The sequence below is a fragment of the Lagopus leucura genome, unplaced genomic scaffold (genome assembly GCF_019238085.1).
Source record: "Lagopus leucura isolate 7727_CA_CO unplaced genomic scaffold, USGS_WTPT01 Super-Scaffold_100017, whole genome shotgun sequence".
Classification (NCBI taxonomy): Eukaryota; Metazoa; Chordata; class Aves; order Galliformes; family Phasianidae; genus Lagopus; species Lagopus leucura.
The window spans coordinates 2,009,767-2,027,558 of record NW_024962271.1 but is presented as its reverse complement, the minus strand read 5'-3'; the positions used below and the strand labels follow the sequence as shown (position 1 = coordinate 2,027,558).

General features: G+C 43.6%; 1 protein-coding gene across 1 annotated transcript in view; it reads left to right on the top strand.

Moving 5' to 3' along the window:
* Nucleotides 1–14,459, top strand: part of LOC122183304 (c-Maf inducing protein) — a 120,709-nt gene extending 106,250 nt beyond the window's left edge. The window contains exons 11-21 of the mRNA XM_042877173.1: nt 724–789; nt 1,776–1,802; nt 2,283–2,331; nt 3,787–3,894; nt 5,637–5,753; nt 7,056–7,196; nt 8,037–8,084; nt 8,850–8,996; nt 10,498–10,603; nt 11,586–11,656; nt 14,128–14,459. Of these exons, the coding sequence (XP_042733107.1) occupies nt 724–789; nt 1,776–1,802; nt 2,283–2,331; nt 3,787–3,894; nt 5,637–5,753; nt 7,056–7,196; nt 8,037–8,084; nt 8,850–8,996; nt 10,498–10,603; nt 11,586–11,656; nt 14,128–14,181 (934 nt within the window). The 3' untranslated portion in view covers nt 14,182–14,459. The remainder of the gene's footprint in view (nt 1–723; nt 790–1,775; nt 1,803–2,282; nt 2,332–3,786; nt 3,895–5,636; nt 5,754–7,055; nt 7,197–8,036; nt 8,085–8,849; nt 8,997–10,497; nt 10,604–11,585; nt 11,657–14,127) is intronic.
* Nucleotides 14,460–17,792: the final 3,333 nt, after the last annotated feature.

The window sequence follows — 17,792 nt, the reverse complement described above, 5'->3', positions numbered from 1 at the left end:
TCCTCTCCTCTCCTCTCCTCTCCTCTCCTCTCCTCTCCTCTCCTCTCTTCCTGTTCTCCCAAGCTCTGGTTCCTGTAACAGGTTGCTGCCCATTTTTTCTTGCGTATTGCTGTGCAGGAATATAGTAACAGTAACTGTTTTTGAAGCAGGAGGAGAAAAAGGTTAATGAGTTGTGAATGTGCACAGTGATCTTTAGAAAAGTTCTGAGTGAAAGCATACAAAAGAAAGTAGTACCAGATGTATGTCATGTCATTATTTTATAAATCAGACCATAAAATTGTATTTGGTATGTGTAGGTTAAAAATGAGGGATTATCTTTGTTTCCACAACTGGACTTATGCCTTCTAGCAAAAGAAAATAAATTCCAATTAAATGCAGAGCAGAGCTGTAAATAGCAGTGGCCTGGTAATTACTGCACCAACTTAGATGAAAGTATTACTTAGCGATTAAATGTCAACAGGTTTCATAAACAGCAAATGTCTTTAAGTTGACATAAAGAAGACCTCTCTGGAGGTCATTGTAAATACCAGATTTATTGTGCCTCAGTGGAGAATGTGCTGAAAATGGAAAGGGCAGTGTCACTGTGGATCTTTGGAGCAGTGTCTCACTACAGCAGGAGAGCTGTTAGTGCCTGCAGTAAGATAGTTTTTATTCCTCAAACCAACTGTTGACAAACCATATTCCATACATGCTGTATTAATGAGAAAAATGTTCCTTTTTCAGGTCAGACTATGATGACTGGAGACCAGCCCTGGCCAGCTTGCTTCAACCTATCCCATTTCCCAAGGAGTAAGTTTGTTCTGTCTTAGCATTTACTTGATTATTTGCATTCCTGTTGTTTTGTAGTGCAACATAGTGTAAAACATGATGATAAGAAGAACTTTGTGCCCCAAGTATAAGTTTAGATTATAGAGTTGAATTTACTGATATGGAGATACTTGAAGTCCTCCCCATCCTCATTTCTTTAAGAGGACCCTGAAGAGCAAAATGGTTAACAGGCAAGGAAGAAAGGAGAGCTGGTGAGGAGAGCTAAGTGAGAGGTGTAGTAGAGGAAGATGCTTTACTGGTGTGACAGAGACTTGTATCATTTATACTTACAATTATGTGAAGAAGCTACCCTATGGATCAGCCTGGCTCCCTCAGAAACCTGTTAATGAGCAGTTGTGTTCATAAAATGCAGACCTCCACGGACAAACATTACAACCTATAATTGTACAATTTGCTGGCTTATCACATCCCCTAATGACCTAATGTCTTGAATCAGAGAAGTCTAATCCTCTGTGCCAGGTTACCTGGGCTACAGCAAGAGCTTGGAAGTAGGCAACAGAGGCATGATTTACCTAAGTTAAATTTGAGCCCTGGGAGAGCTGTAAGCCACACCATGAGCAAAACACCTCACAGAATGACCATTAATTGTTTTCCTGATGTATGATGTTAATTAGGTGTGACCATACCTTAATTGCAGTGCAGTTTGAGTATTCATCTGGCTGTTGGAGGTAGCCAAAATTCTGTTTATAATTATGTAGCTGTTTTGCTAGTCTTTTGTTTGATTCTATCTGACCCTAAGGTCCCTCTGATGTTAATGGAAAGATGCTTTACCTGATATTTTTTTGAAAGATTATTCTTTTTGCCTTTTGTGTTGTGTTGTGTTTGTGTCTAGTAAGTCCATTTATTATCTGGAATGAACTGAAAAGTGTGTTGTGTTTTGTTCTGTTTTGTTTTGTTTTCCCCCTCCCTCTTCCCAAATTCTCATACCTGTCTGTTTTAAATTTCAGGGCACTTGCACACGAGAAATTCACAAAGTAAGTTGATGCTTGTTTGTTTTGTTAAGGGGAGCAATTATTTAAAAAACTTGTTCTAGTCAATAGCAGTAGTGATGTATTATTCAATATTGTATCTCTGAGGTTTGTTATCTGTGTGGTGCTGTGAGCATGTTCTGTTAGCAATAAAAAGATGTACTTTTCTTTGTAATTTACTGTGACAGCAGGAGCCCAAGGACTAAAGGCACTGGATTCTGATAGAATTTACAAACCAGTTTGTCACTGCACATCTCTGAAAGCTTTTCTAGACTGTTTTGAATAGACTCTCTTCTTAGTGATCGCTTTCAGACTTCATATTTCCTTCTGTGGAAGCAGCTTGACTTTTATCTCTCTAAAGTACGTGAATATATATTGTGTAAAGAGTAATCCAAGGGAGCTGTGACACTTGTGTGAATACTGCAAGCAACAGCTGCCTGTACTTGTCCTTTTACATTTCTTTTTTCTTTTTTTTCTCTTTTATAGAGAGCTGAAATACGTGATTCAGAGATTTGCAGAAGACCCAAGACAAGAAGTAAGTTTATTGCCCGTTTGCCCAGAGCATTAATTGGAAGGATCTCGTTCAGAAGGTCCTTCCTTAAGAGGTCTGTTTCGAAATGTGTGCTTTGGCTGTGCTTGAGGCTCTAGGGAGAAATACCCACTCAGGAGATACTGTTTTACGAGTGGTTTCTTGTCTTATATATAAACATACATTTGTGACCTTCTGGCCTGAGCTCAGTTAATGTCCTTGCTCTGCAGTAAACTGCAACCAGTCTTTAGATTCTCTCCCAGTTTTTCATCTTCCATATGAAAAAAGGGAAGCAAACTGCATGGATCCATGCAGCTCAAAAAATGACAGGTTTTACTTAGCTGTTTTTTAAGTTACACTGTCTGCAAATGACCGTAATTCGTGTAAATCAGCAGGAGAAAGAGGGTAGGAGGCACGTTGCTGGGATGACTGTGTAGCTGTAGCCTCTCGGTGGCTGACTGCTTCCTAGCTACATATGTAACTTATTTAACGTGAGCAGCTTTGGCTGAATCAGAGGGAACCTCTCATCTGCATTCATTTTTGGTGCCAGCACAAAGGAGAGAAAGCTCGCCTGAACTGTGGGTGAGGAGCCTACATTGTCGTCATGGCCCAGACTCAACGTGTTCAGTGTTTCAGCTTTTGTGAGCAATAGTCACCTGTGTTGGATAACAAAGACCTTCTTGTTTTAGACTGACATCAGGATTTCATCTCCATTGTTGCATACCCAAGTAAGGGTGCATGGACCTTACCCCCACCTCCTCAAAAATTAGAACGTAATTTCTGTGTCCCTTCAGGGAAAAAAAAAAAGGAAGAAAGCTTCATGGTGATACTTCTGTTAGAATGTGAGAGTAGATACAGTAATCATTCTAGCGGGCCAAATTTAGACAAATGATGGTACACCAGTTTATATGTACCAGTTCTTCTGTGCAACTTCCACCTTACGTATTCCTGTTGAGTTTTCTGTGTTGGCTTCCTTCATCCTGACTTTAATAAGTCTTATTACAGCAGGAGAAATGAGAACTGTACATGATTGGAATGAGCAAGCTATCCGCCACTGCATTCAGTATTTGTATCACGTCAGAAGTGTAGACACATGCTGGGAGAACAGGGGGAGAATGGCAGAAGCTCAGAAATCTAGGCTGCTTTTTTTTTCTTTTTTGTTGCATTTTTATTCCCAAGTAAAAGGAGCTGTTCTAGATTAGACCCATTTTGTGTTTGATTCCTGTACAGCAAATAAAAAAGGGGCATGCGATTAACAGTGGCATAGCTTCCCTCCTTCTCTGTAGTGGAAAGAAAGGGTTTCTGTGTGTGAAGACTTCCTAACGTGTAAATTGTAATATTAACCATGAAACTTCCAGTAGACCCCAGGTAGGCAGGGTTACCTCTATTGGTGCAGTGTGGGAGACACTGGTGATTACTGGCAGGGTCTGTAACCTTCCCAATGTCTTTGCTTTTTGGCAGGTCCACTCATGTTTGCTGAGTGTGCGGGCTGGCAAAGATGGTTGGTTCCAGCTCTACAGCCCTGGAGGAGTGGCATGTGATGATGATGGAGAGCTGTTTGCCAGTATGGTACGTGTCTGCAATAACATGGGTTTAGTAACTTGTTTGCAGTAAGTAGGTAATGCATAGCTGGCAACAAAAAGTTTTACTTGCATTTAAAAATATATATGTGTAAGTCATACTGAACATTTTAGGACATGCCTGTTCTCTTAAATTCAGATTGACCTGTGAAAGAGTGGGCAAAGACTGTTCACAGAAGGGTTCATCTGTTTTCACTTTTCTTCTTATGTTTGCAAAAGAAAAAAAAATATGTCCAGAACTAAATCATTTATCCTGAGAGCCTTTGTGGTCCATGATATTTATAAGCATCAGGAGGTGGTGTGCATGAGAAAGCACAATGCTAACATACATTAATATGCAGTATTCTATGCCTTTTGCAGAGATGCTGATAAATACTTAAAGAGCTGCTAATGACTAATCATAAAATCCAAAAAACATCCTGTTCTGAGATGGGCTTTATATTAATCTTAGCATCAGTATTTTCCATCACTTAAGAAAACCTCCAAAAATCTTAATGCCAATGACTGCATAAAGTAAAATCTTTCTTAGCTTGAAGCTCACTTCCTTAAAGGTGTTCTTCTAAAGGCCTTCTTGGTAATGCTGGTAGTGCAGCCATAAGGAAGAGGAGTTGTGTGGTAACACTTGACCTTCTTTAGAATTGACCTCATCATGGAATGACTGTGGTATTTTCAGTAGTATTGAACATAGCCCAGGCAACACTGTGGACCAAGGAACATGAGTTACAAGCTTTTTGTAGAGGGGTTCTGGTATTCTACATGGTGGACCTCTTAGTGCCCAGGTCACTGGAAACTACACATTGTGTTCTGCCAGCAAGCTGGTGAATCAGCCGCCTGGGCCATAAAATGAAACTTTCAGCTGGGAACCCAAAATCTTCTGAAATTAATCTCTAGGGTTTTTAAATGGGAAAGGACATTGCCATCCTCTTGTGAGATGAGACTTCGATTGGTATGAGTAGCTTTGCATTTCAGCTATGGATGTCACTGCGATATCTTCCATTCTATCTGGAGCTAGGAGAGCGTCTGCAGCACACTTCTGTCTGCTAGGAGTCTTCCTGAGTTTTCTCAGCATGTCTTTCCTTTCAGGGCAAATAAAGCAAAAGGGAAAGGAAGACAATGGCCCAGGTAGAGCAAATGAAGTTCTGACTTACAGGAACATAAGGTTGAGGATTGCTGGATTTTCACTGGGCACTTCTTCCTTTCCTCACCAGTTCCATTTTCTTCACTTTGAGAGATGATTTTCTCCGTCACCACTCCTTACCCAAGGCTAGTGCTCAGCCTGCAGATTGCCAGCACCATTTTTACATACAGCCCTTGCAACCCTTGATTTCCAGCTGGCATTTCCAGAGAAACTGAGCTGCAAACAGCAAGGAAAACAAATTCTCCTGTGCTTCCCCTGGAGCTGGGGTCATTGTGTTGCTAGGAATGGGATGGGGACAGTTGCACAGCTGCTCCGATATTTCCTGCAGAGATTTTATCAGGCTGTCAGCTGGGCTGCTTTGCAGAGGAAAGCTACCCATTCCCTCCCATCATTCCAGGCATTACCTTGTTCAAAAAGTGACTTCTAGTCAGCTATACAGCTACAAAGAAACTGCAGCCCTAATAACAGTGGAGACCTCCTTTTCTTTATTTGTCACGAGTACTTCTGTTTGTTTGAGTGCATAACAGTGTCCATTCTAGATATGTGTTTCTTAGGCTTACACTTCTAATTTAAGCTATTTGTTTCTCAAATAGGTTCATATTCTAATGGGATCTTGCTATAAAACAAAGAAGTTTCTGCTTTCACTGGCTGAAAATAAATTAGGACCTTGCATGCTGCTGGCCTTGAGGGGTAACCAGACGATGGTAGAGGTAAGCCCGTAACATACGTAATCATACGGTTTATGAGCAGCATTAAGATTCAGTTTCACACTGCCTTCTCCAGAATTAGATCCCATGGAACTAGAGAAGCTGAGTTCAAGTCTGTCGTATCAAACACCAGTAGCAGGCAGTTGTGTTGTGAAATATTGTTGCTCTGCAGATATGTGTGAATTACATGAGAGGTGAGTCCAAGAATTTTTGGACAAAGGGATCGTTTGCTCTAATCCACTTGGAGGGACAGTGATGGGAAATAAATGGCAATGAATGCACAGGCTGCAGCAGAGGATCAGAATTCAGAGCAGTGAGACTTCCTGTGACTAAATGCTCGATGCTTGTCCTGCCACCTGCAGAATCAGCACTGAAAGAAAGTGCATTTATCAAAAGCATTTACTTGTATTTTCAGTGTTTAGGACATGTTATTTTTCTTGCATTAATAGCAAATACTATTTTTTGCATTCCTTCAGAGAAGTTTCTTAATAAATGCCAAAGGGAAATAGAAATTGATTAACTGAGTGGAAGAAGTCACAATGTTTTGCAATTTAATGTTACTTATCTTCATTAAGAAGTACCTGCAATTAAAATGGAAAGCTTTTATTGCCTCCATAGCTGCAATGACATAAGTAGCTGAAAATGAAGGGCAGCATGGAGAGTACAGGCTGTGTCCCACTGTAGCATCTGCTGGGGTCTGCCTTGCTTCTGGGGCATCAGGCACAGTCCCAGTGATGGAGGGTGTCTGGCTGCAACATTCAGCTCCCCGTGCCATTTTCACTCAGCCTCTCAAACCTCTCCCCATCGTATGTTGGGTGCACTCCACATGCACTTTGTTGGTACATAAAGCCCAGCTCTTAGGGACAGAAAATCCAGCACTTGGCTGGCTGCATGGCTCTACTGCTCATGCTAATATCCCAAATCTGCTACTCAGCAGTCCAGCCAGTGCAGCTGGGAAATACCAAATCGATTGTACCTGTTCTGATGAGGGCTGTGGCATGAAGCCATCTTCCAGCACTGATACAAAGTAATTGCGCCTGTTGGTCAGAAGGAATGAGCACTAATGGAAGCCAGGATAGATAGGGTGACTTTCAGAGACTGGAGGTCATTCTGTACAATAAAAAAATGTGTTTCTTGTACTGGGAAGTCAGTAAATGTTAAGATCTCCCCCAGTCTAGCCTCTATAATGCATCCTCTAAAAACATACCCAGTAATTTAAACTAGCATGCCCAGGTGAATTAGAATATTTGGAAAAAAATGAATGCAAGCACTGCAGTGACTGCTCTTCTTTCATTCTGCTGCTAGATTTTGTGTTTGATGCTGGAATACAACATCATCGATAATAATGACACCCAGCTCCAGATCATCTCTACTCTGGAAAGCACAGACGTGGGAAAGAGAATGTATGAACAGCTGTGTGACAGGCAGAGGGAGTTAAAAGAGCTGGTATGTCACCCTGCATGCAGTATTGCCATAGCACACTGTGGTCTGTACTCGCCAGAAATGGAGGTACAAAAGAAAGACAAGCAGGGTGTGAAATTCCTGGTTAACAACAGGATGGGAGCAGTGTTCAGGGGATCCCATTGTGAATGTATATGCTGTGTGATATTTGCTGAAGTATCTGATCCCATACTAGGTTTCTGAGTGATAATCAGGAAGCTGCTTGGAATCTGTGTGAAAGAAAAGGGGTGAAATCTTGCTGTCTTAAAATCTTGTAAGTCAGCTTGTCAAATTCTGCCACCTTTTGACATGTGAGTAGCAAATGGTCCTAGTGCTGGCCAGCATTTCTTAATGCTTTGACATTCGGAACATTTCTCTGAGGTCTAGTTCACATCACAGATTTTTCCTAATTTTAAAGACGGGGTCCACAGGCAGTAGATAAATCTGCTCTCATTAGCACTTCATCTGCAAATGTACCCGTGGTCTTCCTCTTCCTTTTTTCTTACTTGTATTTCTCCTCTTTGACCCCCTGCTTTCAGCCTGTAAAGAATGTGTTTTTTATAGTGAAGTAAATGATTTTATCAGCTGCACAGTCAGAGGCTGAAGCAGAGATGCTGACCCATGGCATGAAGACCACTGGCTGTGGTTAGTTGCATTCCCTGGGGAGGCATCTGGCACGCACAGGAAAAGTCTGTTGGTGCAGAAAAAGCAGGGAAGGGGTGGAAGGGCTGGCAGGGGGCTTTGAAATCAGAGCAGGGTTCATTCTAGGGAAAAACTCCCTCTGCTTCAGTTGGTCTGAAATGTAATTTGGCAATCTCTTTGACCAAAATATCTTCTCTCTTGCAGCAAAGAAAAGGTGGTCCCACGAGGTTAACACTGCCATCAAAGTCCACAGTAAGTTAATCTTGCCAATAAAAAAAACAAGCTTTGTCTTTCCATATTTAAACCTTGATTTATGTTTGCCATGTGGCACAGTGGTTTCGGTCAGTCAAGAGAGGAGCCCTTCCACTTGCTCTGTCAACATGACTGGGGTTTGCATGAGCAAGGGCACACTGCTGTTCTTGCAGCAGCGTGCAATGCCAGTACAAGCAGCAGGTCGTCAGGTTTACAGTGGTGCACAGGCTTGGAATGTATGATTCAATCAAAATAGAGATCTGAGAACCAGATTTTGCATTTAAAAAAGCAGACTTAATAATGTGCAGTTCTACATTTTACACACTGACTTCTGCTGAAAGAGGTCCATCTCTGGTGCAGTTTGAGGGCATTGTAAACCCAGAGCAGCATCACTGAAACCCAGGTAGCGTATCAGAGCCCAGTGTGGGTCTAGGATGTGCAGTGACATCTGCATTAAGCTGAGAAGCTCATCTTTGGGGTTAGTTCTGAAACTCATGCCTTGGTGTCTCGTAAGGATACGCACTCCAAGAAGATTTCTGTCCTACTGTCTGGATGCATTTTTCCCAGGGTGTGTGAAGCAATGCTGCCACAAGAGCCCAGCTGCTTGCCAACAAACAGAAACTTCTCTGTGTGGTTCTCTGTTGCTGTAAACAAGTGGTGGAACTGTGCAATCCGTGCTGGTTAGCAGGAGCAGCGACACCACTGCAGATGGTTGCAGGCTGAGGAGTTGATAATCTTGCTCATCAATCTGATGTTTGCTTTCAGGATGCAGACCTGGCCCGCTTGCTAAGCTCGGGATCTTTTGGAAATTTGGAAAATCTCAGCCTGGCCTTTACCAATGTAACAAGTGCTTGTGCTGAGCACCTCATTAAACTGCCTTCACTCAAGCAGCTGAACCTGTGGTCAACCCAGGTAAGTGCTTTGCAGACTGAAACTCAGAGCAGGAACCCGTGCTGATTAATTCTGAAATTTCACGTTACGTCAGCATGAGACAAATGTGTGAAGAGGTTTGCTTGGAATGAGTTTGCCTTCATGCTGTTTTTACAGGGCCTATAAAAAATGGTCTGCCTTATCCCCAGGGTTCATTTTTTTGTAATTTTTATTTTAAATTTTAATTCAGTTTTAATTATTAAAGGATTGCATTTGTCTGGGGTTGGAAGCACCAGTTTGGCATTGTTGGAACTGCGTAGTTCACAGTATGTCTACTGCTGTTTGTTTGTTGGAGAAGAGTTCATGCTTTCACCCATTCAGGACACACACAAAAAAAAAAAACAACACAAAAAAAGATCACTGTGCAGCTTAACTGGTCAAGCAAAGCAGACAGGCTGTGTGTTGTAGGTAGTGAATGGCCCTGAATGCTGGTCAACTAAAATTTCCTCAAAAACAGCAAGAAAATAAACTCAAATAATGAATAAATATAAGGAAACTGTAATGAGAATGTAGTTATTCTGTAAGCAAAAACAGGGCTGATTAACTGAATAAATCATTGAGCAGTTAATGGAAAGAGTTTTTAAAGTAAATTTGTTCTTCTGCAATTCCCTGCTGGTTTTGGTCTCTGAGATCTCCCCTCAAGAGTTTTTCCCCGTTTTCTATTAGCACCTATTTGTAGTGCTTACTGAAAATATGAATGTTCCCAGTGCAGCCACAACAGGCAGTACTTTTTTTCACTGAAATGTCATGTAAATATCTTGCCTTGTTTTCCTAACTATTTTTATACCTCAGAAATTTCCCCTTTTTGTCTGGGGAGTAAGAAGCAGAATCTGATTCCTTGCAAGTTTCCAGACTATCTTGTATCTGTCTCCTCTGGATTTGTCCCAGCAGTGTAACTTCTGCATCTGAAAACTGAGTGTGATTTCGCTCGGCGCAGAGCTGCGTTTTGTGTGATAAAAAAGAGCTGAGATTCCATTTTACTTTGTGATACCCTGGTTTCCATTAATTGAGAATTTAGAACCAGCAGAAATGAAGTGGGTCAATAGAACAATTACTAATCAATAGGACATTGTTCTTGAGACCAAAATAACTAATTAATACCACTTGCCTCTTATGCTTTTTGTGATGTGGTTGGGAGCTGGCTGGGACTGCCATAGCCATCTTGTATAGCCTGGGAGGGAGGGAGCCCTCTCATACAAAGTCCTGACTTCTGAGGCACTGCTCTAATTAAATGGTGTCCTGTGGTTAAGCACTGGGTAGCCAGTAAGCAGACCTGTATTCAAACCCACAACAATTATCTGCAACCGTGCACAAGTTAGTTTTTCTATTCCCCATCCACAAAATATGAATAGAACTATCTACTTTTGCTCGTGTTGCTGGAGATTCAGGTAAACAGCCTGAGCTCAGCCCCAGTTCTGAGTGTGCGTTGTCTGCGCAATGATGTCCGTGCACTGTTTGAACACAACTTTGCTTGCCCCTGCAGTTCGGAGACGCAGGGCTGCGGCTCCTGTCTGAACACCTCACGATGCTGCAAGTGCTCAACCTGTGCGAGACGCCTGTCACGGATGCTGGGCTGCTGGCCCTTAGTTGTAAGTGACCAAAGCGAGCCGAAAGCCACGTGGGTGCAGGGGAATTCACGTGGTTCAGACAGCAGCTTTAGTTCTTGGCTGCAGGCAAGGAAAGGAGCGCTGTCGTCTGAGCCTGCTGTGGTGCTTTGTGGTTTTATTTTTTTCTGTCCCAGAGTGTACTCTCCCTCTTGCCTCTAGCTGTATTGATGTCATTTGTCTCCATCTCGCAACATGACCTGTGCCCTGGGACTTCCCAGCCATTTTCACACTCCCTGCTCCAGGCAGGAGCCACAGACCATCTTTTTAATGAGTTTAGCGACTGTGTGCGGCAGGTTCCACATCTCTGACATGTTTTGCTCCTTCTTTCTGAGGAAGAGGCTCAGACTGTTCTCATGTGGTTTAATATCAGAGCTAAGTAGGGCAAGGCAGACTGGGGTTGTCTGAGCAACATTCAGGATTCCCCTCTGTACCAAATGCTGCGTCATGTGCCAGAATAAGACTCTTTCCTATGTCCAGCAGTGAATTATAAACCTCTCCTACTGGGTTTAAAGGGCTCCTTTAATAGGCTTGATCTTACACAGACATGCCAGACAGGCCAGTAGTTACAGCTCCTCTTAGGAAACTATTCTGCTAAGTATTGGAGCCCAAAATGGAAGTAGGCCGGGGGGAGAAGGGCTGCTGGACCAGCGTGCCCCCTGTGCACAACAAGCAGAGCACTGAGAACTGCTCAGAATAATGTGCAGGAAACTGATGATGAGAAGTTCCTTGAACTCCTTTGAAGTCAGCAGACTAAAGCATATGCTTAATAGCCCTTCCTAAGTAGCGACTTTTTCCTGGATGAGGGCCCAAGCAGCTGCTTATCCATTTGTAGTTCTATATTTTACACTATTCAGCTTTTTCTGAGACACACAGTCATGTTTTGTTTATGCTTTGGCCTACTGTAAAACTGATATTTTGAGAAAAGGCAGCATGATCCTGAATACCTGTGTATTTTCTCTTTTAGCCATGAAGAGCCTGTGTAGTTTAAACATGAACAGCACCAAACTTTCAGCAGATACCTATGAAGATCTCAAGGTATTTCTGACTTCTGTCTGCTAAAGATGAGCAGTGGCTTGCCCGGGAGACTTGGCAAGTGCGTGTTGGTAGTGCCTAGCACAGAGAGCACTGGGCTGTTGGCATGGGTGGCCATCATCTGAAGAGGAAGGAGTGGATTATTTTGGGGGGATAACGACTGAGAGCTGCGTCCTGAGGTTGCTGGCTGTGATGGACTCGGGGAGTGTTTAGTCTGTTGAGTCAATGAGTCAACTATGGAGAACAGGGAGCAAAAGCCAAGTTCTTTTTTTTGCCAGAGCTATAAATTTTAATAAGTAAGAGCATAATGGTTGTTTCCAATGGGGATGCATAAAGAGGGAAATCTGGTGCACACCTCCAAAGTCATCTTCTACACTATGAGCAGGAACAGAAGTAATGTTGATGAGCAGCACTGCGAAGCTTTGATTCACAGTGCAAAGAGGGAATGAAAGACATTGGGGAAGGTGCAAGTTAATCTTGACACCTCTTGGGCTGGAACTGTGCTTTAAACAGAAACATCTGCACAAGTGCCTGGTTCCTTTGGGTGTGAGATGTAAGAAGTCTGGTGTTATCATTTGTACCATGAATTTACAACTGCTTCAGTGAGATGGTAAAGAACAAGAACAGCTGTGGGAGGGGAACAGCCCCAGGTGGTTTCAGGCAAAGACTGACTGAGATGTGTTGGCTTTCATGACTTCCCATGGACTTTTTCTTCACTCTGGTGTTACATGAGTCACGTCTCTTACCTTACCAACCTGAGTGCTCAAGATGAAACTCTAAATTATATTTTCTTGTGTGTTGAAACCTGAGATTGTGCCAGGTTTACTCAAAAAGGTCACAGCCTTGGGTCGAGCTTCAGACTTGTGGCAAGTCCTGAAACTGCTCTGCTTTCAAAATTCACTGCAAATGTATATCTTCAATTCTGGCTGTGGAGCCTGGTTTTCTCCAGAGACTCAGTTGCAACGTTGCTAGCACTGATTTTTCAGGATGAAGTTTTCAAAACTTGTGTCACAATTGTATATGCAAAGAAATCCTTGGAATTAACAGCTGGCTTGCAGATGGGTTCACACAATGGAGCTTGTATCGGGCGCCAAGCTTTTGCAGACAATCAGGGTCAGTGCTGCGTTTGGTCCAGGGCTGTGGAGGGAAGTCTACTGAAAGGCTGGCCTAGCCCTAGCCTGCTTCTGAGCCCCTCTGCTGCTCACTTGAGGCTGAAGCTCACATTTTCCAAACTGCTTCCCTTTGCTCTGATACTGCATGACCCAGTCCTCAGCAGCAGTGAAAGAAAGTGACTGCCAGGGCAGACAGCAAAGCCGACAAGGAGCAAAGCCCGGACAATTGCACAGATTTAACGAAGCTGAGAGAACAGGCGCGTGTCACATTTCCCCCCACACCCTTCTTTCACTGAGGTTAATATCGGTGGTTATTGGGAGGGTTGCGTGTGCTCAAAGGGAGGGGAATAGCTTTTCTCCCTGGGCCGTGTGCTTACAGGTCTGTTGAGAACAAGTTGGCCTTCAAAGAACGCATTTTCGATACAAATCTTCCCTTCTTCTCCCTTTGGTCTGTGGGAGCACCGGGGCATGAGCCGGGGTTGGCATTTCCTCCCTGCCCCACCACACACTGCACACACAGACACCCCCGTATGTACCAGGCGGGCTGAAACAGACAATAAATAAACACCCACCACTGAAGTCATTATTGCCTAACTGAAAAATTATTTGCTGGCAGTGTCTGTAGGATTATGACTAGCTCTTATCAAAATATGTGCGCACATAAATCATGGGGTGAGGTAATAACGACTCCTAGAAACTTCCAACTCCTCAATTATGCCCCAGCCTAATTAAACGTGTTTGGTTTTGGAGACTTAGCTGTACGGATCTGGACAGGAAGCAAGGAAGCGGCACCAGCATGTAGGAGGAAAACAAACAGCCAATGGCCACCCAGCAGTGAGCCCGAGTGTTCTGGAGGTGTGGAAGGGAGACCATGGTGTACTAGTGATAGGACAAAGGGGAACGGCTTTGAACTAGGACGGGGATATTTAGTTGGGGTGTAGGGGAGACATTCTTTACTCGGGGCAGCGAGATGTTTGCACTGCCCAGAGTGATGTCTGCCCATCCCTGGAGGTGCCCACGGCTGTGGATGGGCCCCGGGCAGCCTGAGCTGGTGGTTATCAACCAGCCCATGGCAGCGGTTGGAACTGGGAGATCTTTAAGATCCTTTCTTCGAGCCTAAGCCATTCTGTGACTCCATGGCACCAAAAATTGTTAGCGTTTGTGTAACAAACAGAGGGAGGAATCAGGCAGTGATGCAGCACGGAGCATGGCTGTGTGCTTTGGGTCCGCTGCAGTCACAGCTGCAGCTGAGTGCTTGTAGTAGAAACAGGAGCTGGGCTCTGCTCACTGCTGCTGTTGTAGCAGAGCTGGAATCCTGAGCACACGTTATTAACTCTGACTTTCTCCTCTTGCCCCACACAGGCCAAACTGCCCAACCTGAAAGAAGTGGACGTTCGTTACACCGAAGCCTGGTGAACTCTGCCTGCCTCCGACTCTCTTTTGCTTCTGATGGGAAGGAAAAGATTTTTAAAACAAACAAAAGAAAAAACAAACCAGAGAAATAACTTTTTGGTTAATTCCTGTAGAGCGGTTGAGCGCTGGGACGTGGTGGGAAGGTCGTGGTGTGAGGCGGAGGAGTTGTGTGTGTGTCGGGACATAGCAGGCCTGGACCCGAATCCTTGCAGCTTTGTGATTTCGGAATCAGCATTATTTAAATTGAAAAGGAGAAAATCTTTAAAAAAAGAGCAAAAAAAAAAAAATTAAAAAAAAAAAAAAAAAAAGAAAGAAAAATAAAAGGACTTTGTAGCAGCAGCAAAGAGGATTATAAAGAGGAAAAAAAAAAAAACACCTTTGTGGATTTTATTTGCCTTTGTGTTTTATGCCGTGTGGAGAAAAAAAATATATATATATTCATTTGTCATTATTTACCTGGGTTTCCTTGGCTGGCACCCATCCAGCCCGACCTCCTCTGTGACCAATTTTGCACCAGAAAAATCAAACTTAACAAAAATCTCCAGAGAAGAAAACCAAACGCGATCTGATTTCCAGCCCCTCGCCCCGTGTCCTCACAGTTGTTATGCAAAGTAATTTTGTTGTACATAAGATTTACATAATGCACCTATTTAAGAAAATGGTTCACAAATAACAGGTCTGGGACCTGTCTTTTATTTATGAATTGTTAATTCTTTTACCCTTTTTTTGCGTATAGTACTGTATAAACTAGTTTGCTGTCTTGTTGTTATTATTATTTTTTTTAAAGGAAGCGTCCTTGAAGAATTGCCTTTTAGTAACGCAGACTGTATTATAGCCCCTCTGTCACCACATCCATCGCTTGTCTTTCTGATTTCCAAATGTTATCAAACAGGAAGGAAGATGCCCACCTAGAGGATGCTGTCGGGAGGGGCACAGGGATTAATAAAGTCAGCTTTCCTTCCCAAGTCCGCACCGCTCTCTTTAGTCTCTTCAACCCAGTCAGATTTACACAGTGCAGTGGGGAAAACCCCGCCGTTCCTTTTGCCGCTGGGGGACTCGCAGGACTCTGCTGACTTGACCGAACTCCATCGTTTTCTGTTTGCGTCCAGTATTTCAAAACGAGGAGAAAGCAAAGCTCTCCCTCCGTGCTGAGCAGCAGCGTTTCGCTCCGACGGTTTCCCCTCTCGTCCCGCTCCGCTCTGTGCGCTCAGCTCCGCGTGCTCCCATCGCACGGCGCCACGTGGACCCACAGCTCCGACCCGTCTGCAGGTGGGACGGCCAAACCTTTGGGATTTTCCTTCCAGTTCCTTAGAAGATGATTTTATTTTGTTTTGTTTTGTTTTTTTTTTTTTTTTTAATGGGGGTTTCTTTTATAACGACGCTGTTGACTTTTGGTTTGTGTTTTTTTGTTTTGTTTTTTGGGTTTTTTTTTCATACTGAGCCTTGGTTGTACAGAGCTGCTTATTTAAAAAAGAAAAAAAAAAAAATCCCAAACACAGTTTTTTCCTCTGTTTAACACCTTTGTTTTATTCTTCAGCACCTCAAGGTTTCACATACAGCCAATGTAATTTTTTATATATAAATATATATATATTTAATCTTATTCAATGGAAGCCAAGCTTTTTTTTTAAAAATTTTGTTGCTATGTAGATGATGGCCCTTACCCAAAACTTACGTTGTTTTCCTTTTTTTTTTTCCTTCTTTTTTTTTTTTTTCCTTTTTTAAACAAATGAAACAAAAATTGAGTCTTAACTCACGTAGTGTCCCAGGTTGTTTTTTTTTTCCCCTTCAAATCCCAAACTGTACGCAGATACAGCATGGGGAGAAAGAAGAAAAAAGGTATCTATAAAAAGGAAGAAAAATGACGCCAACGTTTTCCTTAGCACTGTTGCTTTTACCAATGGTTTACTACTACTGTTCTGTAGCTGTGTACAAAGAGATGTGAAATAATTTCAGGCGAAAATAAACTGTAAGCGACTATCTTTTAGCTGCGTGCTTTGTGCTTTCTTTGAAGGAAGATCTCCAGCCCGGCGCCGTGGGGATGCTGCAGGAGCCCAAGGACAGCATCGCACTGATACGTATTTTTGGACTGCAGAGATGCTGAGGTGTGTTTTGGGACAGTGTCCCCGTGGGGAGATGTGCTGCGCTTGCATTGCCTGTTGGCTACGGTGCACAAAGTCCAGCTGCAGTGTCCCAGCTCTGCTGCAGTCCTTGGGACAGTTAGCAAACTCTTCGAGCTCTTAGGTTCCAGTTGGGAGCTCTTGGGACTGGTTTCATGAGCAATCTATGTTATGTGGTCCATATTCTCATCCATGTTTCTGTGTTTCCAGACAAGGTAAGGAGTGCTCACCCCTTGATAGAGAGAATTAACTGTGTCTTCAGCCTTCCCACTGAAATGCCACTCTGCCATAGCTGAGGCAGATGATCGTTCTGCTGTTCACATGGTAAAGGCTGGAGCATCTCTCCTATGAAGTTAAGCTCACAGATGCCCATCCCTGGAGGCATTGGAGGCTGGGCTGCCCCTGGTGTGGGGCAGGCAGTCCACGGTGCAGGGCTGGAACTGGGTGGGCTTGCCCAAACCATTCTGTGCTTCTCTGATGTCTGTGTCTGACTTCTGACTTCAAATGATCATTGCTCTGCCCTGCCGGGTGCCTTTGGCATCCAGCCAGCCCCAAATGCTGAGCACTTCGTTAGGAATTTCTAATGATGGCATCAGACAAGGGGTTCTCATATCAGTCACAAAATGTGAGAATTAGAGGTGGTATAATAATAGGAGATGCTGCGTCTCAGCTTGTGCTCAGAAAGGTTTGTCTGAGTTCTATAGTAGAACGCCTGGGCTTGTGGGGCACCCTGGCAGTTCCTCCTGGATAATGATACCTTTCTGCCTTCCTTTCAGCTGTAGCTTGTTGAAAATAGGGGCCATTAAAAACTGCTCAATTTCATTTGGGAGGTTACTGCAGCGCATCTTCCTGGGGACTCTGAGTACCGGGGCTTTCGCTTTCAACCCAAACTACCACGGTGGCTTTGATGCAAGTCCAAAGTGCACAAAGCAGCAGCACTACTTTGTTTCTGGGGCAATTTTCTCACGTCCTCATTAAAAACCTGCAGTTGTGCTGCCTTCCTATGGCTTCCCCCACTGCTCTCAGCTACATGTAGAGTTCTAGAAGGCCAAACACTGAGGAATCTCACAGAGCGCTGGTTGCTTCCAGTTTCCTAAGTGAATGGATACTAGTTAGGCACTCAGAAGCCTAAAATCCTGATAATTTATGGCTGCTTTGCTTGGTGTGAAGTGCAGGCATCCCAACAGCTGGTGAGTTGGAGAGCTGTTCCGTGTTTGTACCAGGAAGAGCTCGGTGTGTCACATTTGTATGGCTCTCTTAAACCAGGCTGAGCCCAGCCCTCCAAACCTTGAGGACCTGAGCTGTGCCCAATGCCGTGAGCCCCACGGAGACAAAAGCAGGGAGGTTTGTCTCAGGATTGCCACCCCCCTGGTGACCCACATCTCATATATGTATACATACATAAATGTATCTCATCTGGAAAAGAACTCCTTGAACCTTTCCATACGTCTGTATGCAGTGAGGGCCGTGGAGCATCTCCTGTTCTCACGCTGC